The sequence below is a fragment of the Balaenoptera acutorostrata genome, chromosome 15, assembly GCF_949987535.1.
Source record: "Balaenoptera acutorostrata chromosome 15, mBalAcu1.1, whole genome shotgun sequence".
NCBI classification, from domain to species: Eukaryota; Metazoa; Chordata; class Mammalia; order Artiodactyla; family Balaenopteridae; genus Balaenoptera; species Balaenoptera acutorostrata.
In genome coordinates this window covers 16,379,795-16,407,300 of record NC_080078.1, presented here as the reverse complement: position 1 = coordinate 16,407,300, position 27,506 = coordinate 16,379,795, and the positions used below count along the sequence as shown (strand labels likewise).

General features: G+C 46.0%; 1 protein-coding gene across 2 annotated transcripts in view; it reads left to right on the top strand.

Moving 5' to 3' along the window:
• Positions 1-2,801: 2,801 nt before the first annotated feature.
• Positions 2,802-27,506, top strand: part of ITGAL (integrin subunit alpha L) — a 42,283-nt gene continuing 17,578 nt past the window's right edge. Inside the window, exons 1-18 of one of the 2 annotated variants that reach the window (XM_057530219.1) lie at positions 2,802-2,910; positions 3,979-4,081; positions 4,688-4,779; positions 4,892-4,959; positions 7,285-7,402; positions 7,527-7,657; positions 8,846-8,991; positions 12,269-12,401; positions 12,561-12,711; positions 16,486-16,559; positions 16,640-16,772; positions 21,241-21,392; positions 21,728-21,865; positions 22,261-22,458; positions 22,602-22,732; positions 24,472-24,632; positions 24,738-24,889; positions 26,703-26,792. In XM_057530219.1, coding sequence (XP_057386202.1) covers positions 2,856-2,910; positions 3,979-4,081; positions 4,688-4,779; positions 4,892-4,959; positions 7,285-7,402; positions 7,527-7,657; positions 8,846-8,991; positions 12,269-12,401; positions 12,561-12,711; positions 16,486-16,559; positions 16,640-16,772; positions 21,241-21,392; positions 21,728-21,865; positions 22,261-22,458; positions 22,602-22,732; positions 24,472-24,632; positions 24,738-24,889; positions 26,703-26,792 — 2,226 coding nt within the window. In that variant the 5' untranslated portion in view covers positions 2,802-2,855. Of the gene's footprint in view, positions 2,911-3,978; positions 4,082-4,687; positions 4,783-4,891; positions 4,960-7,284; positions 7,403-7,526; positions 7,658-8,845; positions 8,992-12,268; positions 12,402-12,560; positions 12,712-16,485; positions 16,560-16,639; positions 16,773-21,240; positions 21,393-21,727; positions 21,866-22,260; positions 22,459-22,601; positions 22,733-24,471; positions 24,633-24,737; positions 24,890-26,702; positions 26,793-27,506 lie in introns of both variants that reach the window. The other variant, XM_007186407.2, reaches the window with a different exon arrangement.

The window sequence follows — 27,506 nt, the reverse complement described above, 5'->3', positions numbered from 1 at the left end:
TCCTGCATTGGGCCCCTGACTTCCTAGAATCTTTGGGGCTTACTTGTACTTTATAGTTCCTCAGCCTTATAAACCTTGAAAAGAAGTGGGGAAAAAAATATATATATATATAATATATATATATATATTATATATATGTATAATTCTTTTGTTTTTTTAAACTGAAAACCAGAACATGATAAATATACAAATGAGTATACCCACCTGCTGAAACATACACATAAACTAATACAATCCAAGCAGTGGAGACTCTGAGATTGTTTCCTGCATCCTTTCATCCCAGGTGTTCTATTCGTTGCTACTGATACACTTAAAGTTTCTATAAACTTAAGCCCTAACTCAAGCATCTAAAATTTGAAGCTGGTGTAAAGGAAAACCCTCACACTGGAGGTGGCTAATTTGACTATTAATTCTGGATTAGATGTTCCGTGGTGAGAGGAGAATTATAATTTTTCCAAACAGATCAAACCTGTATGGTTAACTACTAGAACTAATAATTTTTTGTCATGAAGAACGTATGGCTCCAAACTGGTAACCATGGTTACTCTAGAGTTTTTATCCTTTTACTTTATACACTTCTGTGATGTTTGAATTTTAAAATGTATATTCTTTTTGTAATTTCAGAACAAAACAAAAGAATTTGGTTAGCTGTAAATTGAAACTGCCGTACAGAGAATCAAAGAAATCAGTCTGACTTACCTGATTTTAACTGAATTTGAAAAAGACTGTTTAATATCATCTAATTATCAAGAGCCAGCTTGTCAAATTGTAACTGCCTGGCAGTAGATTATGGGTAATCTGACTGCAAAAGCCTTCTCCAGGGCAGTGACACTGGAAGTGGCCTTGCAGGTTGAGCAGGATTTCCTCACAACAGAGAGAATATGAAGTGTAACAGTATCGCTTTCCCATAAACAAATACACTTCCTCTATTCTGTTGTGTTTTTAATATTTTTATTTTTTTTAATTACCCAAGTTATACACCCTCTTCCAGATAATGCAGAAATGTGTAATCCGTGTTCTGCAGAGGTAATCACTGTTTGGAGTTTGGTTGTGTGTCCTTTCAGATTTTTTTTTTTTACAAACACACCCATAATTTCAACTTCCATTTTTCTTTCTTTTTTTTCCAGATATAAATCACATACCATTTAGTGTTTTTTAAAAATATATTCAGAAAGTTGTGCAACCATCACCACTATCTAATTCCAGAACATTTCATCACTCCAAAAAAAATCTCTATACCCAAGAGCAGTCACTCCACATTCTCCACTCCCCCCGTCCTGACAACCACTCATCTATTTTCTGTCTCTATAGATTTGCCTATTCTGGACATTTCATGTAAATGCAATCATACAATATCTGACCTTTTGTGCCTGACTTGTTTCACTTAGCATGGTTTTCAAGGTTTGTCTGTGGACAAACATTGTAGAATGTTTGTAGAATGTACAAATATTCTACATGGACAAACATTGTAGAATGTACCAATACTTCATTCTTTTTTCAATGACTGAATAATATTCCACTGTATGAATAGACCACATTTTGTTTATCCATTCATCAGTTGGTAGACATTTGCATTGTTTCCAGTTTTTGGCTAATATGAATAATTCTGTTATGAGCACTCGCGTATAAGTTTTTTTGTGAACATATTTTCAATTCTTTTGGGTCTAGACCTAGGAATCGCTAGGTCACATGGAAACTATGTTTAACTTTTTTGAGGAACTGTCAAACTGTTTTCCACAGTAGCTGCACCAGCTTAAATTCCCACTGGCAAAGTACAAGAGTTCCCATTTCTCCATATTCTCACGAACACTTAGTTTCTTTCTTCCTTTTTTATTCTAGCCATCCTCGTGGGTGTGAAGTGGTATCTTTTGGTTTTGATTTGTATTTCTCTAATGACTAAAAATGTTGAACATTTTCGTGTACTGAGTGGCCATTTTATATACTGTCTTTGGAGAAATGTCTATTCAAATTCTTTGCTCACTTGAAAACTGGGTTGTCTTTTTACCATTGAGTTACAGGAGTTCCTTATATATTCTGTTTTGTTTTGTCATTGTTGTTTTTTTCCTTTTTGGACCATGCTGCACGGCATGTGGGATCTTAGTTCCCTGACCAGGGATGGAACCCGCGACCCCTATAGGGGATGCACAAAGTCTTAACCACTGGACCACCAGGGAAGTCCCACAAGAGTTCTTTATATATTCTGGATACAAGTCCCGTATCAGATGACTTGCAAATCATATATCTCCCATTCTGTGGAAATTATTATTTTTTGTTTGTGTTTTAGACTCAGAACGAATTATTAAATATACTGTTCTGTAACTTGTTTTTTTCTTCGATGGTGAGTATTTCATGGGCATCTTTCAACATCAAGAGAAAGCTATATCATTCTTCCCCCCACCCCCCCCGCCCCGATCTTATTTTTTTTCAATCCTCCTTCTTTTTTGTGGCTACGTAGCATTCCATTACGGTTGTACCACAGTTCATCTGACCAATCCTCCACTGAGCTTTAACGAATCTTAAATTTGTGTGCTGGTGAAGGACTGAGACACAGCAGCTCTCGGGCAGCACTACTGTGCTGCCTGCCCCTGGATGATAAGAAAATGCAAGCAGGCACAGGAAGTGTCTTTAACCTGCTTACACTTCCTCTCTGAACCCATGCGGTTTCACAACCCCTCCAGGCACAACCCTCTCTCCCCCAGTGCAGTGTCACCAGCTTGGCGCCTCTGTGAGAAAGTTCCACTGCAAGAGGCCCCGGGGCATTATCATTTCCCTCTTTCACCCTGTCTAGGTTGCCAGTAAATCCCAAGAGCCCTCTGAGACTGCACCTGGGTCGGGTCCCTCCAGCCCCTTGAAAGATGAATTCCTGCATCATGGTGATAAGGCTGCTGCTGTCTGGGCCTTTTCTCTTCGGTAGGCAAGAGGGGTGGGGAGGGGAGGGGACATGTGTCTGTGCCCAGGGAAACTGCAAGGCTTTGTGGAACCAGAGTAAATGAGCAGCTGTTTTAAGTGTGGGATCGGCCATAGGTAACGTGGGGCCCAGGAATCCTGGAGGGAGAAGGGGGAAAAGAAAGAAAGTCAAAGTATAGGCAAGGTCTGAAGGAAAAGACAGAAAAGGGAGACAAAGGTGGCAGCAGTGAGAGACGGGGCAGTGTGCCCTTAAAAAAGGGGGATGGTTAATGGGTATGGACAGCTGGTCTAGGGTCTGGTCCTACCCATGGTTCTACCTCTCTTTGCCATCTTAGGCAAGTCCCTTCCCCCTTTCTGGGCCTCAGTCTCTTCATCTGAACAAATGGCAGGGCCAGCATCTCTGACATCTTAAGGTGCTGTGAAATGAGCCTGAGGCCTGGAAGGAAAGCAAGGCCAAAAAGGACAGTTTGGGGCTTAGGTGGGGGATGTGATGGGGGAATTTGAGATCTAATGGTTATGGCAGAGACTGGTCCATGGTGGGGTGGGGAGGGAGGGAGCATTACATGAGTGAGGAGGCAGCTTCACAGGATCAGGGGATCTTGAACTTTCACGGGGAGGGAGCCTGAGGCTAATTATCTGAGTTTTCAGGGCGACGGGGCCCCAAGCCCAAGGGAGAAGTGGGTGTGTGTGGGGAGATGCACCCTGCCTTGGGGCATCCCCACCGCCTCGGGGGTTGGGGGGGGCCTTCTGACCTCTCTTAGGGGCCTCCGCCTTCTCATCCTTCCTTCTTTGCTGATGGGCCAATCGGGAAGTTGTGTGTCCTCCCCAGGCCATGGCGCTGCCAGAGCTCTCGGTAGTAGGGAATTGCTTCCACATTTCCTGGAGTCCAGGAGATGGGCTGCCAGCCCTGCCCCGGGTGTGGGCGGCCTGGGGAGAAGGAAGCGAGGTCTTTGGGGGTGAGGCCGCCCACTGGGGGCACGTGGGTTGCGGCCAATCAACGACCGCCGTTCCGGGGTGGTCGTGGGGGTGTCCCTGGCCGGAAGTGGCTGACCTGGTCCTGGTATCCCTCAGCCCCAGCCTGGAGCTACAACCTGGATGTGCGACACGTGCAAAACTTCTCCATTCCACACGCCGGGAGGCATTTTGGGTACCGCGTCTTGCAGGTTGGAAACGGGTGAGCTGTCGCCGCAGGTCCTCCCTGCCCTGGCCAGGACCCTCCTGTTTCGAGGAGTCCGTGGTGGGACCCAAGCAACAGATAGTAGGATGAGGACCATCCATCATTAAAGCACCTTATAAGTGCCTAATAGAAGGGGATATGTATCACAACCCCTAAAACACTTTGCCACACTTCCTAGATTCCAGACTCGTTCCCAGACTAGACAGTGAGCTCCTTGATGGCAGAGATTTGGTTTTTCTCTCTAATCCCCACCCCTCCCTAGTACATACCACAGCCTAGCACATAGCAGGTAGGCCATAAATGACTTTTGAATTGTTGGCTGATTGAATGAACTCATAATGTGACGTTCTAGCAGATCATTCTCTGGGCCTCTGTTTTTCTGGACTGTAAATGGAAAAGATCCTTAACTTTCTAGAATTCTGTCATATTGGATTATTTATCTGGGATTCAATAGGGACGAGATGGGGGCCGAGGAGTCACCCAGAAGAGGAGTGGCTGAATTGCTTTGAGATATCTTGTGGGGGGTCTGAACCCCCTTAATAGGTAGGAGTGGGTGGTTAAAGGCCTGGGCAACTCCGTCTCACAGATGCGATTTCTCATCAGGGTTGTCGTGGGAGCTCCAGGTGAGGGGAACAACATGGGAAACCTCTATCAGTGCCAGCTGGGCACTGGACACTGCCTGCCAGTCAGACTGAGTAGTGAGTAACTGATTTGGGAGCTGGGAGGAACGGTACCAAGAAATCGAGGCTGGCCCCATCACACCGGGATTGCCTAAGTTCCTCCAGACCAATCTTCTGGTGCCTGCAGGTTCCAACTATACCTCCAAGTACTTGGGAATGACCTTGGCGACAGACCCCACAAGTGACAGCCTTTTGGTAAGAGTTCTGTACAGTGTGATATCAGCGCCTGTGAAGCTTGATGCTAGGAAAGGGAGACAAAGGAAAGAAAAAAATGGATTAAAGATCCTATAGAACAGCGGTCCCCAACCTTTTTGGCACCAGTGACTGGTTTCGTGGAAGACAATTTTTCCACTGACCGGGCTGGCGGGGGGATGGGGGATGGTACAGGCGGTATTGCGAGCTATGGGAGGATGGTTCAGGCGGTGAAGGGTAGCCATGGGGAGAGGCAGATGAAGGTTTGCTTGCTTGCTTGCCGCCGCTCGCCTCCGCCTGTGAGGCCCAGTTCCTAACAGGCCCCAGAAGGGTAGCGGTCCGCGGACCGAGGGGGTGGGGACCCGTGCTATAGAAGATTATAGGCATCAGAAAGATTCAGATTCAGTCAGTGTTTATTGAGGACCATCTATCAGTCAGCTATTTTTGAGACCTTAGTTATCTCAGTGTTTTTTCCAAATGTACAATATCTGTGACCGTTAATATACAAGATGATTTGTGGTGGTACACAACTTTTAATGTTTTAATAGTCATATATTTATTTAATGGCTTATTAGAAAAAATATTCAACAGGTACATTAAATTCATGATTTCTTGGCTCGCATTGCACAGGATGAGGCTAAAGTTTAAAAAAGTAAATTTTAAACAACAAGTTCCTCTTGGGTTTTTCTTTTGTTTTTTGTTTTTGTTTTTAATTTTATTGAAGTATAATTGATTTACAACGTTGTGTCAATTTCTGCTATACAGCATAGTGACTCAGTTATACATATGTTCTTTTTCACATTCTTTTCCATTATGGTTTATCACAGGATATTGAATATAGTTTCCTGTGCCGTACAGTAGGACCTTGTTGTTTATACATCCTATATATAATAGTTTGCATCTGCTAATCCCAAACTCCCAATCCTTCCCTCCTCCATCCTCCCTCCCCCAATAAGGTCCTATAGTATAGCACAGGGAACTATATTTAATATCCTGTCGTAAACCATAATGGAAAAGAAAATATGAAAAAGAATGTGTATATATATATATCTGAATCACTTTGCTGTACTCCAAAAACTAACACAACATTGTAAATCAACCATACTTCAATTTTTTTAAAAAAGTAAATTTTGGGCTTCCCTGGTGGTGCAGTGGTTGAGAATCTGCCTGCCAATGCAGGGGACACGGGTTCGAGCCCTGGTCTGGGAAGATCCCCCATGTCGCGGAGCAGCTAGGCCCGTGAGCCACAATTACTGAGCCTGCGCGTCTGGAGCCTGTGCTCCGCAACAAGAGAGGCCACGATAATGAGAGGCCCGCACACCGCGATGAAGAGTGGCCCCCACTTGCCGCAACTAGAGAAAGCCCTTGCACAGAAACGAAGACCCAACACAGCCATAAATAAATAAATAAATAAATATTTTTTTTAAAAAAGGTAAATTTTAGTTAAATAAAATATTAAGTAAATAATAGTGTGGATGATATGCCCATATGACAGAAATTGTGAACTGGTACACAAACGCCTAAAGTTTGGGAAACACTGCCTTATCTCTTTTAATCCTCAAGACACTCAGGTGAGATAGGGATAGTATACAGATTTTACACATGAGGAAACAGGACCAAAGGGGTTAAAAGACCTGGTCAAGATCACATGGTTTTAAAGAGGTAGAGCCAGGATTTGAATATAATTCCTATTTGATTACAAGTCCATTACTCTTTACAGTTCATCCCAACAGCATCTTTCTGACACAGGTATATGAGAAATAGAAAGCTAAACGAGTGAAATATTTATCCAGTATTTAATTGGAGCTTGATTACTTAGCTACTCTTACATGCCAGGCATTGTGCTGGGTTCTGATGGGGTAAGGGGAGTGAGATGCAAAGATGACCATGACATGAGCCCTGACTTTCAAGAAATTACAGTCTGGCAGGAAAGATAGTCATAAATGAAAGAAACATCATTGTATATTCTGGGAATAGGGAGTCATTTGATTTGGCTTAAACACAGAATGTGTAATTGGAAATAGAAGAGGATGGGTTTGGAAATGTAAGATAGTGCCTACTGTAAACTATATGAATGCCAAACTAAGGAGTTTAGACTTCGTCCTATAGGCAGCGAGCATCCGTTGGCATATAACATTGGTAGTGGGGATGGAGAGCCTGATACAAGATACCTGGAGGCCGAATTACCTTGCCTTGGTAACCAGTTGGATGATGGGAATGAGGTCGGGGGATGATGACCCTGAAGGTTCTTGTTCCTGGTTGATGATGCCCAAAAGACACACAGCAAGAGGAAGCCCCAAGCTTTTTAAAAATCTTTGATTCCTTCAGGCCTGTGACCCTGGAATGTCTCGGACATGTGACCAGAACATCTATCTAAGTGGCCTGTGTTACCTCTTCCGCCAGAATCTGAGGGGTCCGGTGCTGCAAGGGCACCCTGGTTATCAGGGTAAGGAACGGGGGATCCGGTGGGTAAAAATACCTCCAAGTGGTTGCCCATACATGGGAACTGGCATGGGCAGGCCAACCCTCAGAGACCCTTTACCAAGTCCCTCTGTGTCTGGCCTCTGTAGAATGTATAAAGGGCAACGTAGACTTGGTATTTCTGTTTGATGGCTCAAGGAGCTTGCAGCAAGATGAATTTCAGAAAATTCTGGACTTCATGAAGGATGTGATGAAGAAACTCAGCAACTCTTCCTACCAGGTAAATATATTAGTTAGGATTCCTGGTTGTAGGCAATAGATGCCTACCTGAGCTAGCTAAGGGCATAAAGGGAAAATTTAGTACAAGGTGTCTCTAGAACCTAAGGGCATGGCTATTACTGGACGTCTGCTTCCAGGATTCTACCTAATTCTCATTTCTGTTTCTTTTTGGCTCTTGCTTCCTTCTCTCTTTCTCTTTCTCTCTGTAGACTGGCTCTCAGCTTCTTTAGATCACATAGGCCTGTGGAAAGCTCCCAAGTTCACATGTTAAAGTTTCAGGAGGAGGTGTTTTTTTTTTCCCAATCTTCCTCTCAAGCAACCCCTCCCTCTGCAAATTCCAGTTTCTCAGAGAAGAGATTCTGACTGGCCTCACCTCAGTCCCAGCCAACTGTATCCTGTTTAGCAGGGTCACTCAGCAGAAATATGGTTGCTGGGAGCCATCTCTATTGATGAGGTAGGCAGAACCCAGAGAACCGGAGCCCAGCAGACAGCGCTCCATAAGGGGGTCCAGGTTGATTTATTTCTGTGTTTGTTTATATACAGCCTCATTTTCAAAAGAATGATTCGAGGGACTTCCCTGGTGAATCCATGCTTCCACTGCAGGGGGCATGGGTTCCATCCTTGGGGAACCAAGATCCTGCATGCTGAGAAGTGTGGCCAAAAAAACAAAACAAAACAAAACAAAAGAATGATTCAAGGCAGGAATGTGGAGTTGGGTTGCCCAGGTCCTGGATAAGAAGTAGAGATGGGTGGGACTTCCCTGGTGGTGCAGTGGTTAAGAATCCGCCTGCCAATGCAGAGGCCACGGGTTCAAGCCCTGGTCCGGGAAGATCTCACATGCCACGGAGCAACTAAGCCCGTGCACCACAACTACTGAGCCTGCGCTCTAGAGCCCACGAACCACAACTACTGAGCCCGCATGCCACAACTACTGAAGCCTGCGCACCTAGAGCCCGTGCTTTGCAACAGGAGAAGCCACCACAATGAGAAGCCCGCGCACCACAATGAAGAGTAGCCCCCGCTTGCCACAAGTAGAGAAAGCCTGAGCGCAGCAATGAAGACCCAACGCAGCCAAAAATAAATAAATTTATAAAATAAAATAAACTTACTAAAAAAAAAAGTAGAGATTGGCGCAAACAAGTGGGAAGGACTATGTAACGACATTTTATGTCTTCCTTCCTTTTTCTAGTTTGCAGCTGTTCAGTTTTCCTCAACCTACAAAACAGAATTTACTTTCTTGGATTATGTTAAATGGAAGGACCCTGATATTCTGCTTGCCAAAGTCAAACACATGCGCCTGTTGACCAACACCTTTGGTGCCATCAACTATGTCGCGTGAGTTCCCTTTTGTGAGAGAGCCCATCCGTCGGTTGTTCTGTGTGTACTAGCTTCTTCAAGTTGCAAGGTGTAGGAACTCAACAGGTGGGTTCAGCAAGGGGCAGGTTATTGTAAGCATTCTAGTGGAGCAATTATATTCCAGGTTCTTTATTATTATTATTATTGAAGTATATAGTTGATTTACAATATTGTGTTATAGTCCAGGTTCTTTTGATTTTTTTAAATTTTTATTTATTTATTTATTTTTGGCCACGCCACGTGGCTTGTGGGATCTTAGTTCCCCGACCAGGTATTGAAGCCGGGCCCTGGGCAGTGAAAGCACAGACTCCTAACAACTGGACCGCTAGGGAATTCCGGGGTTCTTTTGATTATAACAGGACTCTACACCAACTAAATCCCAAAGGGGAATTCATGAGAGGATGCAGGGATAGCTCATGAACCTTTGGGACAGAGAATATTTCCAGGCCTCATGAGGGTTTAGAACCAGAACTTGAAAAGAGATTGTGAATGATGGCAGCCACGGTAGAGTCACATCTTAGTTGGGGATCAGCTTTTGAAGTCAGTGTATGAATACAAATCTCAAAGAGTCAAATTATTTTTGAATTATTCTTTGAATTGTTCATCAGAGTCAATATATCCAAGTCCCATATTGGAAATTAGCATATCCTGATTTTCTAAACCTACTTACCCAGAGTTGGATCAGATTACTGTGTTTAAATTGAGGCCTAGATGAATGTAGTTGGACTGTGTTAAAGGGCCATATTGTGTATTTTTTAAATACCTGTATTTAAACATTAGAATGGCCATGGAAACCGAGATCACTTTGGGGAATAAGAGAATTACATCTCTTATCTCATGCTCCCCCGGGGCATACGCTCAGATTGAGTGAAATAGCAGAAAGGATCTCCCGTACTATTACACTTATATTTTTCATTTATATTTCTTTGCCAAGCATGTATAGTTGGATTTGCATAAGTTAAACATGCATGTGATGTATCTCAAGACTCTGCATGTGTTTCCAGCTCTTTTCTTCTGGGGCTTACTTGACTTGTCATGTCTACTTCATTCTTCTGTCTGTAGATGGCTCTGGTGGGTACATGATCAAACAATGCCCATTGAAAAAATGGCAGCCTCAGTTCCTCAGTTCAGGTGAACAACCTGAATTCTAGCTTCCAGGGGAGGAAATCTGATTGGCTGAGCCTAGATTGTGTGTCCATGGGTCAACCCAGCTAAGGCCTTGTTCTACTTCATGGCGTAGAGTCACATGGATTCAGGGGTCCCACCTCCATTGGGAAGGGGACAGTTCTTAGAGAACTGGGTCCCCACAGGATGGGAAGATACCCCAAAAGGTGTCAACTGTGGGAACAAAAAGAAGTGGTCATGGAAATGTATTTCATAAATAATTCTTGACCATCTGGCTGTGTGCCAGGTAGTGTTCCAGGTCAGAACTTGGCAGATTTTTTTCTATAAAGGGCCAGATAGTACTATTTTAGACTTTTGTGGCCACATAACTGTTATCTGTTGCATATTCTTCTTTGTTTTTGTAACTCTTTAAAAACAAAAATATAAAAACCATTTTTAGCCCAGAGACCGTACAAAAACAAGCTGTGGGCTGGCTCTGGTCTGCAGGTTTTTGTTTGCCATTTTCTAGGTGCTAGGAATTAACAGTGAACGAAACAAAGAAAAGTCTCTGCCCTCCTGGAGCTTAACATTCTGGTAGGGGAGAGAAATGTAATAAATAGGATAAATAAGTAAATTAGATCATATAGTAGAAGATGTAAGTTTTACAAAGACAAATAAAACACTGTTCAATAGGAAGATCAGGGGAGGTTACATCTGAGCAAAGACTTGTTGGAGGTGAGGAAGCAGGCCATGCGGATACCTGAAGGAAGACCATTCCAGGCAGAGGGAACAGCAAAGGCCCTGATTCCATGCTTGGAATGTTCACAGAAAAACCAGGACACCAGTGTGGCTGGAAAGAAGTGATGAGTTCAAGTAGTAGGAGGTGAAGTCAGAGAGATCATCGAAGTCTGGATGAGGCCCTAGTGAGGACTTTGGCTTTTCCTCCGAGTGAGATGAGAATCATTGGTGGTTTTGATCAGAGGAGTGATAATCTGATTTATGTTTTTAAAAGGATCCCCCTGGCTGCAGGGTTGATATTAGACTGTGGAAGGGACAAGGGTGGAAACAGGATGCCAATTCGCAGACTATTGAAAAATCCAGACGAGAGATGATGGTGGTTTAAACCAGGGTGGAAATCCATGAACAGGATCCATGATAGGCCATGTCCAGGTGGATGGAAGTTGGGGAAACATTTGCATCCGAGATAGAACAAGACGTGGTTTTGACCCCGCCCATCAGGTTCCTCTGTCTTTGGCAACTTCCAAGTAGCTCTCCCACCCTCCTCTCTGTATCTCTTCACCTCCCACTGTGGCCTCTCCAGGTGAGTTTCAGCTTCTGTTCCCAGTACAGGTCATGCCATAAGTCAGGGGTTGCGGACTGGCTGCTCTTGGATTAATTGTCCATCTTTGGTTAGCTGTGGGGTGAGGAGGGGAGGATGGTTCAAATAGAGCGGCTGTCCCAGTGGAAGCTGTGGGCAGCCTGTCTTGCTTCAGAAGGAGGCTGTGGGCAGGGCAGGAATTTGGAGGCTCGGCCTGTCCAGAATTCAGTCCTTCCTTCTTTCTCTTCTGTCGCATGCACTGAGCACCTACTCTGAGTCAGGAGCCAGAGATACAGCAGCAAATCTGGTTTGGGGAAAAACTGACACAGAAACAAGTCTCTTTGATTGCCTAGGAGATTTGCTGCAGCAGAGATGTACAGGTAGCCTGGCAATGGTAGGGGAGACAGAAGGGGGTGTTATATGAGCTTTCTCTAGAAGAGTGGCTTTCCAGTTTCCTTCTGCCGTGGAGCCCATCCTTCCACTGGAATCTCACCTAGATCACCAGCATATCTAACTGATTAAAGGGTAGTTGCCACGTGGTTGAAATGAAGAGTAGGAAGCCCAGAGTTTCCCCTCACTGCCCACAGACTCTGGGACAACCTCGTGGCTGCCCAGAACTCAGCTGAAGACCACTGGTCCAGAAGGAGGGATATGGCAACCAGGGTGAGGAAGGAGGTTCAGAAGAGAGCTTTGAAGGCCAGGAATAGCTGTCTGGGAATTGTGAGAAGGGATTTGGCATAATCAGCAGGACAGTGACTTAATGAGCAGGGTGAGGGGGAGACCTCAGGTGATTTGCGGGGAGTCTCTCACATCCCCCCCCCTTCCGGGACACAGGACCGAGGTGTTCCGGCAAGAGCTGGGGGCCCGGCCAGATGCCACCAAAGTGCTTATCATCATCACTGACGGGGAAGCCACTGACAAAGCCAACATTGACGTGGCCAAAGACATCATCCGCTACATCATTGGGGTACGGGCTCCAGGTCCCTGCTTCTTCTTATGACCCGTCTTCCCTCTCCTATTCCTGAACCCCTCTCCCTTTCTCCCTGGGGCCAGGGTCTTGTGAAAATAACAGAAAATTGGTCTGCCATTCTGGGGATGCTAGCTCTTCACTCTTCATTTCTTCCAGATTGGAAAGTATTTTAAGACCAAGGAAAGTCAGGAGACACTCCATGAATTTGCCTCAAAACCTGCGGAGGAGTTTGTAAAGATTCTGGACACATTTGAGAAGCTGAAAGATCTATTCACCGAGCTGCAAAAAAAGATCTATGTCATTGAAGGTGAGTGGCAGACCCTGGAAGAGAGGGTTCATGGGGATGTATACAGAACCTCACCTGGGACATTAGATTAAGGACACGCGGAATAATAATCACGGGAGCTTACAGAGCATCTGCCACTGTGTTAAGAGCTCTCCGGTTAAAAGACCTCAGGTAGGAACTTAGGGGAGGGTGGTTTAGGAGCAGCCTCTATTTCCCTCTGAAAGTCTGTCTTCCTCTTGAAGCTCAGCCTGGTCCAGGATGGGTCCCCAAGCTGACCTATATCTTGTAGGCATCAGCTGAGCCCTGTAGAATGACTATAATCCCTTCCTCTCCTCACTCAGCTCCCTCATTGTCACTTGTCCTGGGCCTCAAATTATTTAAGACGGGCAAGCAGGCAGGAGCCAAGTGCAAGGAGCCCACAGGCCCTCTTCTTTGGCCCAGAATAAGAGAAGGTTTGATTGTAGTCGCCAGATGGAGGACTGCCTATGGGAGAGTATTTCCCCAGGTAGCTTAGTCTGCTGAAAGGTACCTGATTCCCCCAGGAAGCCCATTCACTAGGACACAGCCTTGGTGTTCAGTTCACTTGAAGAAGCAATGTATTATATTTAATAGGACCAGGCAAACCTGCTCAAGAATTCACTCTGCCTGTGCTGTGTGACCTCAGCCAGGTCACTTTCCCTCTCCGAGCCTCATTGTTCTCTGTTAAAGGGGGATAGTGATACCAGTCTCAGAGGGTTGTAAGGTTTAACTGCCGTATTCATTAACTAGGGCTGTTGTAACAAAGTACCAAAAACTAGGTGGCTTAAAGCAAGAGAAATGAAAAAAAAAAAAAAATAGCAAGAGAAATGTGTTGTCTTGCAGTTCTGGAGGCTAGAAGTCAGAAATCAAAGGTTTGACAGGGCCATGCTCCTTGTGATGGTTTCGGAGAGAATCCTTCCCTGCCTCTTCTAACTTCTGGTGTTTGCTAACAGTCTTTGGTGTTCCTTGACTTGTAGCTGCATCACTCTGGTCGCCTGGCCGTCTTCTCCCTGTGTGTTTACCCATCGTCTTGTCTCTGTGTCTGTCCCTCTGTGTCCAAATTGCCCCTTTTAATAAGGACACCAGTCAGATTGGATCAGGGCCCACCCTAATGACCTCATTTTAACTTGATTACCTCTGAAAAGACCCTATTTCCAAATAAGGTCACATTCTGAGGTACTAGGGGTTAGGACTTAGACATCTTTTCTTCAGGGAACACAATTCAAGCCCTAATGACTGCTTAGCAAAGTGCTTGGTACCTTGTAGACTCTTGATAAATCATAGCTCTTATCCTCTATCCTTCCCTGCCCTTACTCATCCTTCAGATCGTAGTTTAGATGTCATTCCCTCTGATAAGTTCTCGCTGATCCCAAGTCTGGGATCCCATGTGCTGCTTTAACCACAGTACATTCCCTGTCACAGCCCGTGACATACATTGTATTAAGAACTCTCTATTAGGGGACTTCCCTGGTGGTCCAGTGGTTAAGAATCCGCCTTCCAATGCAGAGGACGCGGTTTCGATCCCTGGTCAGGGAACTAAGATCCCACATGCCGCAGGGCAACTAAGCCCGAGCACCGCAACAAAAGATCCCACATGCCACAGCTAAGACCTGACGCAGTCAAAAAAACAAATTAAAAAAAAAAAAAAAAAAAAAGAGCTCTCTATTAGATGTCTGTCTCCCACACTAAACTGAGAGGTTTAGTGACAAGTATCGTGCCTGCTTTCCCACCCCTGTATCCCTGGCACCAAATATTTAGTGACTCTAAATGTTTCTTCAGTGAATGAACAAATCTTCATAATAATTGCTACGGTTCTTGAAAGCTTACAGGTAACAGGCACTTTATCTATATCATTGAATCGGTTCTTCTCAGTATCCTTGCAAGGCTGGTGGTATTATTTTCATTTTATTTATTCATGCTGGCAACAACCATGGAGCAGGCACTGTGAATCAGACTCTCAGGGATATTGCCAACATAGAACTCATATTCAGGTTGGATAAAGAAAGACAGTAAACTAACAGGATGATTCAAGATTGTGGTAAGTGCTATAAAGAAAATGAGTAAAGTGATAAGACAGCTTTAATTGGAAGAAGCCACTTTACATAAGCTTTTCAAGGAAGGCCTTTCTGAGATGCAATTTTTTTTTGGCCACACCGCGCAGCTTGCGGGATCTCAGTTCCCTGACCAGGGACTGAACCTGAGCCAGCAGTAAAAGCCTGGAATCCTAATCACTAGACCACCAGGGAAATCCCGTGAGGTGTTTTTTTTTAAAGTGAGGTAAAATTCACTGAGATAACTTTTGAGCTGAGGCATGAAAGATGAGAATCAGGCAGCCATGGGAGAAGTGTGGGCAAAGGGCATTATAGTCAGAAAGAAGATCAAGTGCAAAGGCCAGGAGATGGGGCAGGGCTCGGTGTGCTGGAGGAACAGGAAAAAAGGTCAGTGTAATAGCAGTGTGGGGAGTAAGGGAGACAGAAGTTTGGAGAGGAAGGCAGGGGCCTCCCAGCTCCTCATGAGTTTGGATTTTAGTCTTCAGACCAATGAGAAGTTAGGAAGGGTTTTTTTTTTTTTTTTTTTAAATATTTATTTATTTATTTATTTATTTATTTATTTATGGCTGTGTTGGGTCTTCGTTTCTGTGTGAGGGCTTTCTCTAGTTGTGGCAAGCGGGGGCCACTCTTCATCGCGGTGCGCGGGCCTCTCACTATCGTGGCCTCTCTTGTTGCGGAGCACAGGCTCCAGATGCGCAGGCTCAGTAATTGTGGCTCACGGGCCTAGTTGCTCCGTGGCATGTGGGATCCTCCCAGACCAGGGCTCGAACCCGTGTCCCCTGCATTGGCAGGCGGATTCTCAACCACTGCGCTACCAGGGAAGCCCCAGGAAGGGTTTTAAGAAAGGGAAAGATGAGGTCTGATGTACATTTTTTAAAAAGAATACACAACTTGCTCTGTGAAAAAAGGCATGGAAAGAGGAAGAATGAAGTCAAAGGGGCTTCCCTGGCGGTCCAGTGGTTAGGACTCTGCACTTCCACTGTAGCGGGCACAGGTTTGATCCCTGGTCAGGGAACTAATAACCCATGTGCTGTGCAGCACAGCCAAAAAAATAATAAATTTAATTAAAAAAAAAAAAAGAAAAGAATGAAGTCAAAGAGACCAAATTAGCAAGCTCCTGCCTTAGTCAGGTACAAGAGGAGGATGGCTTGGGCCAGTGTGGCAGTGATACAGACGATTCACAGAAGTGGGCAGATGTGTTTTGCAGGTAGAACTATCATGATTTGGTCATGTGTTGGAGATAGAATGGAGGGAAAAGGGAAGAATCAAGGTTGTTTCCGGGGCTTTTAGCGTGAGTCACTAGGTGGGTGTGGGGTGCTATTCATTGAAGAGGGGAAGCCTGAGTAGGAGCAGAAATCAAGAGCTGCCTCTTAGACGTGCTGAGTCAGGGAATGGAATATCCACACCCGGGGCGCGTGGAGAGTCACGGGAGGCTCAGGGCATAAGTCGCTTCCCCGTCTGACGCTAAAGTTCATGCTCTTGGGAATTCCCTGGCAGTCCAGTTGTTAGGACTTGGCACTCTCACTGCCAGGGCCCCGGGTTCGATCCCTGGTCAGGGAACTAAAATCCCATAAGCTGCACAGAGCTGCCAAAAAAAAAAAAAGTTCATGCTCTTTCTACCTTGCCTACGGGTAGATGCTGTGTTTTTTTCCTCAGTCCTTTCTTGAGCATCACAGTTTTCACTGCTCCTTGGGTCTCGGCCCATTCTCCCTACCTCGTCCCTCAGGCACAAGCAAACAGGACCTGACATCCTTCAACATGGAGCTGTCCTCCAGCGGGATCAGTGCGGACCTCAGCAGGGTGAGCGGCGAGCCTGACGCTACCGGCTGAGGGATGTGGTGGGAACGCAGCTGACCGCACTAATCTCCCTCCCTGGGCAGGGCCATGGCATTGTAGGGGCCGCTGGAGCCAAAGACTGGGCTGGGGGCTTTCTCGATCTGAAGACAGACCTGCGGGGTGATACATTTGTTGGGAATGAACCATTGACACCAGAAGTGAGGACAGGATATTTGGGTGAGTACTTCTCTTTTCTGCTGGGTTCTTTCAGCTTTGAGGAACCAGGGAGTCACTCAGATTGACTTTCAAAATAATAATGAAAGCAATTAAGCAACAACATGAACAAACTCAGTTTAACTATGGTTATAATAGTCTTCATTTTTCCCTTACTAACCCCTCACCTGTGTATTAATCATGTTTTTATTTTCTGTACCTTATGATGCTTTGACATCTTGTGGCCTTGCTAATCCTGGAGAGACTTCTCCTCCCAGGGCCAGCTAATTCCTACAGGTAGGAAACAACTTGCCTGGGAGCAGGCCTTCCATAAGCCAAATGGCCAATCCAGACACTGCATCCCAACCACCCTTTTATCTAACTTTCACACACCAGGCCAGTATCTACTCTGACATAAATCACCCCAGGCTCAGGTACTAGACAACTGAAGACCACCTCTATAGCCCAGAGCCTGCCAACATTATTCAAACCGTCCAGTCCTAAGCTTGCTCAAACTTGTCTTGCCTCCCTCATTCCTTCCCACCGAAACTGCAATAACGGCTCTGGGCCATTCTCCCCTTGCTCCTTCCACCTGGTGCTTCTCCCATGTGGCCCTGCATGGCCTGCTGTGGTGCCTGCTTTGGGGAGCTGTGAGTGATAAACTTTTTTCAATGGCAGTGACTTCTCTGTGTCGTTACTCAGTTATACCTATAAATTAAATCCCGAGTCCATTTTAAAACAACCTGCCTCATCGGTGGGAGGACCAGCCCCTCCTCCGTGAGGCTTTCTCCCCTTGAATTGTCCAGGAACTCCAGGGTTGATTCAGTCTCAAGGGTTCTCAGATGCCAAGCACAGAGGAAACGAGGCTGGTCAATCCACAACTGCTGTTGCTTCTCTCTGCCTCGTGGTGTCTTGTCCTGCACAGTCCTGGGGATGCTGTCCATCCAAGCCGACGCCAGTCTCAGGAGCTGAATGGCCTCACCCTTGCGCTTGGGGTTATAGCTCTTCTAGTTCACATTCAAAGAGTCAGCCTGTCTCAAGGCACGAACTGACTCCAAGAGCCCTGGGATAGGAGTGCTTCCAGGTTCTACCTCCTCATAGATCTAGAACCACCACCCTCCACCCTGCCTCACCCATGACCCTTGGCTGGGGGTGGGCTCAGTACACAAAGATTATTATTAAACTTTCAAAACACAAGATCTTATTAAATACTTTCCTCGGGAAAATTGGTGCTATTCATCGTGCATCTACCCTTACCCTTCTAAGGGGGACTGCCCTCAGTGATTTTTTTCCTTGTTTTCCTTTTCTTTTTCTTTACTGAGCAAGTATTATGTGCCAGGTACTGTTCTAAGTGCATGGCACATATTAACTTATTTTTATCTCATTTTATCCTCCCAACAACCCTGTAAGTAGGTATTTTTATCATCTCTATTTTACAGATGAAGAAACTGAGCCCAGGAGACTTTAAATAACTCCCCCAGTGTCACAGACTAGTAGGTGGAACCCAGGTAGTCCAGACCCAAAGTCTGTGCTTAGTAACCACTGCACTTACACTGCAGCACCTACACTACTGCCTTCAAGGTGGTTTTCTGTTCTTCAGTATCCAGTTGGCCCTCTGCAGCCGTGGTTTCCACATTTATGATCCATGGTTGGTTGAATCCCCAGATTTGGAAGCCGGGGATACCATGGGCCAATTGTGGGACTTTGAGCGTCTGTGGTGGATTTTGGTATCAGGGCAGGTCCTGGAACCAATCCCCTGCGGATACGTAGAGATGACTGTACTGCAAAATAGCTGGCAAAGTTGCTCACTGAATAAGAAGAAATAACCCAAAGTTGAATCTCTAGTTAGGCACCCATACCACTATATACACACACACAGATGTATGTGTGTGTTGTGTATATGTAGAAGTAAATATAATCTTGATTGCCTACTATGCTACTATCCTTCAGATCTTAGTTTAGATCTCACTAACATGGTGCTAAGCATTTTACATCCACGGTCTTATTTAATCCTCAAAACCCCCCTATAAGGTTGGTATTGTCCCAGTTTTTTTTTTAGACTAGAAGACTGAAGCTCAGACACATGAAGTAATTTACTCAAGATTATACAGCCAAGAAGAAGTAATACTCGGATTAAAATCTTGTCTCTCTGATTTCAAAGGGCAAGTTCTTAACCCTTGTACTTCAGGAATATACATGAAGAAACAGGAGAGTGGTTCAGCCTCTTCACCCTTCCTCTCATGGGCTATAGAGTCTCGGACATCTGTTTTTCTCATTCACTTTCAACTGCTCTGAGCAAAGAAGGTCATGCGGAGGAGGGATAAATTGGGAGATTGGGACTGACATATACACACTACTATACATTAAAATAGATAACTAATAAGAACCTATTGTATAACACAGGGATCTCTACTCAGTACTCTGTAATGACCTCGATGGGAAAAGAATCTAAAAAAGTGGATATATGTATATGTATAACTGATTCATTTTGCTGTACAGTAGAAACTAACCTAACATTGCAAATCAACTGTACTCCAATAAAAATTAATTCAAAAAAAATAAACAAAGAAGGTCAAATTGGGTCAATGAGTCATCTTCAGAGCATTCCTGTGAGGTGGCTCCTGGCTCCCCCCCAATCCCTGGTCCAATTTCCTGCAGCATTTCCTCCAGCGTTTCATCAGTGTAGGAACAGAAGGCAGGGAACCTCAACCACAGGAGTTGTGAAGTATGTAGATAACCTCAGTGATACCTTGAAGCAGAAATGTTTTCAAGTCTCCTGCTTTTTTTTTTTCTTGAGGTATAGTTGATTTACAATAACATATTAGTTTCAGGTGTACAAGATAGTGGTTCAAAAGTTTTATAGATTATGCTCCATTTATAGTTATTATAAAATGTTGGCTATATTCTCTGTGCTGTACAATCACCACTCCTTATGGTTTTTTAAAATTAATTAATTAATTAATTTTTGGCTGCGTTGGGTCTTTGTTGCTGTGCACGGGCTTTCTCTAGTTGCGGCGAGTGGGGTCTACTCTTCATTGTGGTGTGCAGGCTTCTCATTGCGGTGGCTTCCCTTGTTGCAGAGCATGGGCTCTAGGTGCACGGGCTCAGTAGTTGTGGCACACGGGCTCAGTAGTTGTGGTGCATGGGCTTAGTTGCTCCGCAGCATGTGGGATCTTCCTGGACCAGGGCTCGAACCCGTGTTCCCTACATTGGCAGGCGGATTCTTAACCACTGCGCCACCAGGGAAGTCCACCACTCCTTATGTTTAAATTTCAGTATTTTTATTAGGCTATGTCTCCATGCTGATTGAGTTGTACTACCTTACCAAACTTTTTCATTGAAACGCATCTTTAATCTTTTCTACCAAATTTTTCTGCAAAAATTTTCACACTTTGAGAAAAGTTAATAGTACAGTGAATATCCATATACCCTTCACCTAGATTTATCAGTTGTTAGCATTTGCCACATTTGCTTTATCTCTCTTTATATATATATACACATATATATGTAAAGAATAACATACATATGTATATATTATTTTATCAGTCAGGATTCTCCAGAGAAACAAAGCCCATAGGATATATCTATATGTATATCTGTATCTGTATCTCTATATAGATACATAATTCTTTTTCTCTCTTTTCCCATCTATCTGTCTTTCTATCATCTATAAAGAGATTGGTTTTAAGAAGTTGGGTCATGCAATGTAGGGACTGCCAAGTCTGAAACAGGGCAGGCTGGCAGTCTTGAGGCATCTGCTGCTTTATTTATTTATTTATTTATTTATTTATTTATTTATTTATTTTTAATAAATTTATTTATTTATTTATTTTTGGCTGTCTTAGGTCTTCGTTTCTGCGCGAGGGCTTTCTCTAGTTGTGGCGAGCGGGGACCACTCTTCATCGCAGTGCGCGGGCCTTTCACTGTCGTGGCCTCTCTTGTTGCGGAGCACAGGCTCCAGACGCGCAGGCTCAGTAGTTGTGGCTCACGGGCCTAGTTGCTCCGCGGCATGTGGGATCTTCCCATACCAGGGCTCGAACCCGTGTCCCCTCCATTGGCAGGCAGATTCTCAACCACTGCGCCACCAGGGAAGCCCTGCTGCTTTATTTTTAATCTTCGTGCAAACTTTGCCTTCTTCTTACTAATATATTCCATTTCATTTTACTCTTTAAAAAGAAGGCAGTCTCCTTCATAAACCCTTAGGTGAACTGAGCCTCAGGAAGATGTTTACCCTGCAGTACGCGGCTGCTTCGTCCTGCGCATGCATGTTGTCCACAGTGTGAGACACGCAGCCTTGGACCCTGACGGCAGGATCTGTACTCCTCGGAGCACGTGGCTGCTCTTCTCAGGAGAAGGCCTTCTGGCTGTCTCAGTGCATCTTTGCTGCTAACCCAGCTTCCCAGGGTCTCTGCTGCCTTTCCCCCTGGGTTTTACCGTCGTTCAGCAGCCGTTGTGTTCCTAACTCCAAGCCCCGCGCTCGCTCTCTCCTCAGGCTACACGGTGACCTGGCTGCCCTCCCGACGGACCCCGTCGCTGCTGGCAGCTGGAGCCCCCCGATACCAGCACGTGGGGCGGGTGTTGCTGTTCCAAGAGCCAAAGGGCGGAGAACCCTGGAGCCAAATCCAGAAAATAGATGGGATCCAGGTGAGCGTGATTGCAGGGGCGTCCACCCAAGAGGGGGCTGGAGTGACACTAGTTATGCTTCCTGCTGTCTTCCCAACACGCATCCACTTGCTGAGCGCACGCCCTGTGCCGAGCACTGTCACATTTGTTCCCCTGCAAAGCCTCTGAGGTTAGCTTTGTCATCCCCGCTTGCCAACTTAAGATCCCAACTTGTCTGAATTCATACGGGCTCTAAGTGGGATCCAGGACTTGGACCTTCATTTGAGGGCTTAGAGTAGGATGGATAGGGTGCACTTGATGGGGAGGGAGGTGTCCTGCTCTAGGTTTCTTCCTCAAACGTCTTCCTCTCCCTGCAGATTGGCTCTTATTTTGGTGGCGAGCTGTGTGGCGTTGACATGGACCAAGATGGGGAGACAGAGCTGCTGCTGGTTGGAGCCCCCCTCTTCTATGGCGAGCAGAGAGGAGGCCGGGTGTTTATCTACCAAAGAAAAAAGGTGGGGACCAGGACACTGAGCGGAGAATGTGGGAGAAGGAGACTCCCATGCCTTCTCAGGTCTCAGTTATTCTGAAAGCCTTTCCCTGCCTGATCCTGTGTTAATCAGACCTTTAGAACAACTACAAACAATAGCAAATATGCGGAGGTGGGTAAAATGTGTGCAAGGCCCAGTGCCAAACTTTTTATATATAGGATACCTCGTTTGATTCTCATAATCACCTTCTGGGATACTATGAGCTTTATTTTACAAATGGGAACGTCGCAGCTCAACAAGGCTGGGCAACTTTCCAAAGGCACAAAATCACGCAGATAACAAAGGTGGGGAATTCCCTGGTGGTCCAGTGGTTAGTGCTGAGTGACTGAGGTGGGACCTGTTGCCTTGCTCCTTCCCAGCTGGGGTTCGAAATGGTCTCAGAGCTGCAGGGGGATCCCGGCTACCCCCTTGGGCGATTTGGAGCAGTCATCGCTGCCCTGACGGACATCAATGGGGATGAGCTGACGGACGTGGCCGTGGGAGCCCCTCTGGAAGAGCAGGGGGCTGTGTACATCTTCAATGGGCAGCAAGCGGGGCTGAGCCCCTGGCCCAGTCAGGTGAGGTACCCCGCCTGCCAATCAGAACCCATGCCCAGGCACCTGGCAGCCACCAAGCGCCAACCCCACTCCTCAGCCTGACTCTTCCTGCCCTTCCGCCCATCCTCTCCCCAGCTTAGCATGAATTTCTCTCTTGGTCTCAGCGGATAGAAGGGACCCGGATGCTCCCAGGAATTCGATGGTTTGGACGTTCCATCCACGGTGTGAAGGACCTTGGCGGGGACGGCCTGGTAGATGTGGCTGTAGGGGCTGAGAGCCAGGTGATCGTGCTGAGGTAAGGTGGGATTCCTGAGTCCTACCTGGGGATGACTGCAGTCCTCATCCTTTCAGCAGTTGCGATGTACTGGGCATCGTGCTAAATGCTTATCAACATCGGCGCACTTGGTCCTCTGCTCAACCCTGTGAGTTTGGTTCTCCTTTTATACCAGCTTTGTGTCTGGCTCCAGGTTAAACAGCTGCTATTCAGTGACAGACTGGGAACCCAGGCCTATCTAACACTGAAACCTCCTAGAGAGACATGGGGTGGCTTTAGAACCTGGTGACCTGGATTCAAGTCAAAGCTCTGCCGTTGACTTCTTGGGTGATCTTACCCCAGTCACTTTGCTTCTCAAGACCTCAGTTTCTTCATCTTTGAAATGGTGATGGCACTTCCTGCCTGACCCAGATCTTAGAGTCACTGGAAGCCTCATGTAATGTCATCTAGTGACTAGATACTGTCTTCAATACGGAACAAGGCATTGTCTACAGTGTATGTGTGGGGAAACATATAATAAAAAAGTAAAACAAATAAATAGATCATTACAATTGTGATAAGTGCCATGAGGAACATGAACAGGGTTCTGTGAGAGAGAATAGCAGGGGAGACCTACTATAGACTGGGTGGCCAAGAAAGGCCTTTCTGAGGAACTGGGACTTGAAAGATGAGCAAGAGCCAGGCTTGCAGAAATCTGGGGTAAGAGCTTTCTATGTCGAAAGCCCAGGAGGTGCCAAGGCTGTAAGGCAGGCAAAAATGTGATGTGTTCAAGGCACGGAAATAGGGTCAGTGTGGTAGGAGGTGAGACTGGAGAGGAGGGACTTCCCTGGTGATCCAGTGGGTAAAACTCCGTGCTCCCAATGCAAAGGGCCCGGGTTCAATCCCAGGCGGGGAACTAGATCCCACATGCCACAACTAAAGATCCCCCCGCATGCGGCACCGAAGATCCCACGTGCCACAACTAAGAACCAGCGCAGCCAAAAAAAAAAAAGACTGGAGAGGCAGGTGGTATGGCACAGACAGTGAAAAGTTTAGATTTTATTCTGAATACCATGGGGCATCCTTGAAAGGTTACTGGCATGGAAGCTCAATATCTTTGTTCCCTGACCAGGGATCGAACCTGGGCCCTCGGCAGTGAAAACTCGGAGTCCTAACCACTAGACCACCAGGGAATTCCCTGATTTTTCTTTTTATAAGTTTATTCATTCATTCATTCATTCATTTTTATTTTTAGCTGCGTTGTGTCTTCGTTGCTGCGTGCCAGCTTTCTTTAGTTGTGATGAGTGGGGGCTACTCTTCGTTGAAGCGTGCGGGCTTCTCATTGCGGTGGCTTCTCTTGTTGCGGAGCACGGGCTCTAGGCATGCGGGCTCAGTAGTTGTGGTGCGCGGGCTCAGTAGTTGTGGTGCACGGGCTTAGTTGCTCCGCAGCATGTGGGATCTTCCCGGACCAGGGCTCGAACCTGTGTCCCCTGCATTGGCAGGCGGATTCTTAACCACTGCACCACCAGGGAAGTCCCGACTTTTCTTTTTAAAAGCTCATTCTTCTGTGTGAGAAATGGGTCAGAAAGCTGCTAGGAAGAATTATCATTATGGGGAGCCCTAATGAATTATCATTATTATTTTCATTGCAAAGAGACAGTGACATTGAGGTCTGCTTTAGGGAAGGGGAGTCCTCTGGACTCTGCTAGCTGGAGCCCCAGGTCTGGCTGGGGATGGCAGTTGAGGCTGAGGGAGAGCGTTGGTTGTTGCCTTCCCTGCAGCTCCCGGCCTGTGGTGGATATCATCACAGCCATGTCCTTCTCCCCGGCCGAGATCCCAGTGCATGAAGTCGAGTGCTCGTATTCCACCAGCGACAAGAAGAAGGAAGGTGTTAACATCACAGTCTGTTTCCAGGTCAAGTCTCTCATCTCCCAGTTCAAAGGTCAGTGCTGTCTTCCTGCTTCCCAGCTCAGCTGCCTGCCCCAAATCCAGGCTCACGGCCCCAGGATCCGCCGTCATTCAACTCTTGCCTTTCCACCCTGCCCAGGGCACCTGGTTGCCAACCTCACTTACACTCTGCAGCTGGATGGCCATCGGAGCAGAAGCCGGGGGTTGTTCCCAGATGGGAAACATGAGCTCAGCAGGAACACAGCTGTCACCTCAGTCAAGTCCTGCACTGGGTTCTGGTTCCACTTCCCGGTAAGGAGCCAGCAAGGCTGCTCAGGGCAGGGAAGGGGCGGACGAGCTGACCACAGCGGGAGGCAGCCCCAGTGCCAGGCTCGGCTCCATCGCTGTCCAGCACAGGTCACAGGTCACCTTGATCTCCTGGTCCTACCGTTTCCTCTTCTGTACCACAGTAGTAACAATACCTTCAGCATATTTTCTTCTAGTCCTTAATCCACATCCATAGGCATTTTAAACATGATTACAATTGTAAAGTACTTACCATTTTTTCCCTACTCTTTTCACACATCATATATTAATGCTGCAGCCCAGCTTTCAGATTATTTTTAATGGCCACAGAATATTTGGTCCTATGGAATATTCAGGCGCGGTGGTGTGTCACTATTTGCCAGGTACACGTGGTCATTTTTTATTATTATTATTTAAATATTTATTTATTTATTTATTTGGCTGCACCAGGTCTTAGTTGTGGCACTCGGGATCTTCGTTTGCCATGTGGGTCTTTTATTATTAACATCTATCCGAGGGCTTCCCTGGTGGCACAGTGGTTAAGAAGCCGCCTGCCCATGCAGGGGACATGGGTTCGAGCCCTGGTCCAGGAAGATCCCACATGCCGCGGAGCAACTAAGCCCATGTGCCACAACTACTGAGCCCGAGTGCCTAGAGCCTGTGCTCCGGCAACAAGAGAAGCCACCGCAATGAGAAGCCCGTGCACCGCACAAAGAGTAGCCCCCCACTTGCCACAGCTAGAGAAAGCCTGCACGCAGCCACGAGGACCCAACGCAGCCAGAAATAAATAAATAAATTTATTTTTTTTAAAAAATCCATCCCAGAAAGAATTTTTTTAAGTTCTTGTTAGTTTAGATAACTGCCAAAATACCCAAATTCCGTTTGCTTATACCTGTTCTGTATGAAATAAGATTGATATTAAATTTTATTCTGGCCTCAAATATTTCATAAGAGACTGAATATGTGATTGGTATATTCAGTATAAGATTTTGAAGTTTGTTTTCAAGTTTTTATTGTGGGAAATTTCAGACATACAAAAGTAGAAAAATAGTTTAATGAACTGCCAAATAGGCATCACCCATTTTCAACAACTATCAGCTCCCGATCTCATTTCATGCAGAGCCCCTCTGCCTCCTCACACCCCTAACCCGCATTACAAGACTTGGAAATTTTAAACATAAATTTGCCAGAGAAGAGGCCCTGTGACGTGATGGAAAGACTTTAGACTTGGGAGTTGGACAGGCCTGGGTTCACTTCCTAGTTCTCGTCCTTAGGAAAATTGTGTCCCCTTTTTACACCTCACTTTCCTCGTCTCTAATGTGGGGATAATAATGCCTACCTCTTCGAGTTGGGGGAAACTTTAGGTGAGGACAAAAAGTCCTCCAAAGTGAGCGTCTCCAAAGTGTCAGGCACTGGTAATAACGTAAAAGACTGAGACCCACCCCTGTTCTCAAGGAACTGGGATATTCTGCTTATTCTAGAGTATTCTTTTCTTGTGCAAACTTTGATAATGGTTGCCTAGAGGAGTTTGACAATGATTCAGGGACTTCTGTTAGGACTCACTAGGGAAAAGTGCTGTGGTTGATGACTGATGTCTGCCTTGGGATTGGGGCTAAGGGATGAACGATCGTACTGAGAAGCAAGCTGGGCATATCATAAACACCTGATGTATAGTAAACATATTTCCACTCCTGGTAAGGTCTCAGACAGCTAGCTACTGGAATGTCATCATTTATAAAGTATGGACAAGGTGTGCCTTTAACTGGAAGTATGGTAAAGGTTAAACTCATGACATAGGGTGTATTCTTATTGCCCTCAGGTGTGCACTCAAGACCTCATCTCTCCCATCAATGTCTCCCTAAATTACTCTCTCTGGGAGGAAGAAGGGACACCGAGGGACCAAAGGGCGGTAAGAAGAGATCAGCTGGCGAAACTGATAGGAAATAAGGGAGAATAGAAATTCAATGTAGCAGGACTGTTACATTGGCTTCAAGCAATAGAAACGAAATATGCTTACTTAAGCAGAAAGGAGTCTATGGGAGTTTGTATTTAAGAGAAATTTGGAAAACTGGGATTGGGAAGATGGAGGACCAGGGTGGGTGGAGGCTCTGGGGGCTCTCAAGAGGAAGAAATAATGGATGGACGTCCCAGGGCACGGCCCCTTCCGTGAATCTGCTCCCCGTCCCTCTGTGCATCAGCTTCAGACCTCATTAGGCTTCTAACATGGGGCGAATTCTAACAGATGCAAATTACAGGGAGAGAACACCAGAAAGCCTAGGACCATCCCTTATCTGTGGAAGGACAGGGTATCCTAATTAGCCTTCTCACCCAAGGGTATTCCGTTGAGGGCAGGTAGTTCCCTCAAAGCCTAATTGGGGTGCCCTTGTTATGTAAAAGAGGAGGAAAACACTCTCTATCCTAGTCTCCTGGATCACACGCTCCCTACCCAGTGCCAAAAGCCTAATTTCCTCTTCTGAAATCCTTGACACTCAGCTGGTGGTTTGGCTTCTGTTGGAAGGCAGCAGGGTCTGATGGAAGGAACCTGGGCCTGGAAGCCTGAAGATGTAGATTTTTTTTTTCTGGCCCTGAAGATGTAGATTTTTTTTTTTTTTCCTGGCACAAG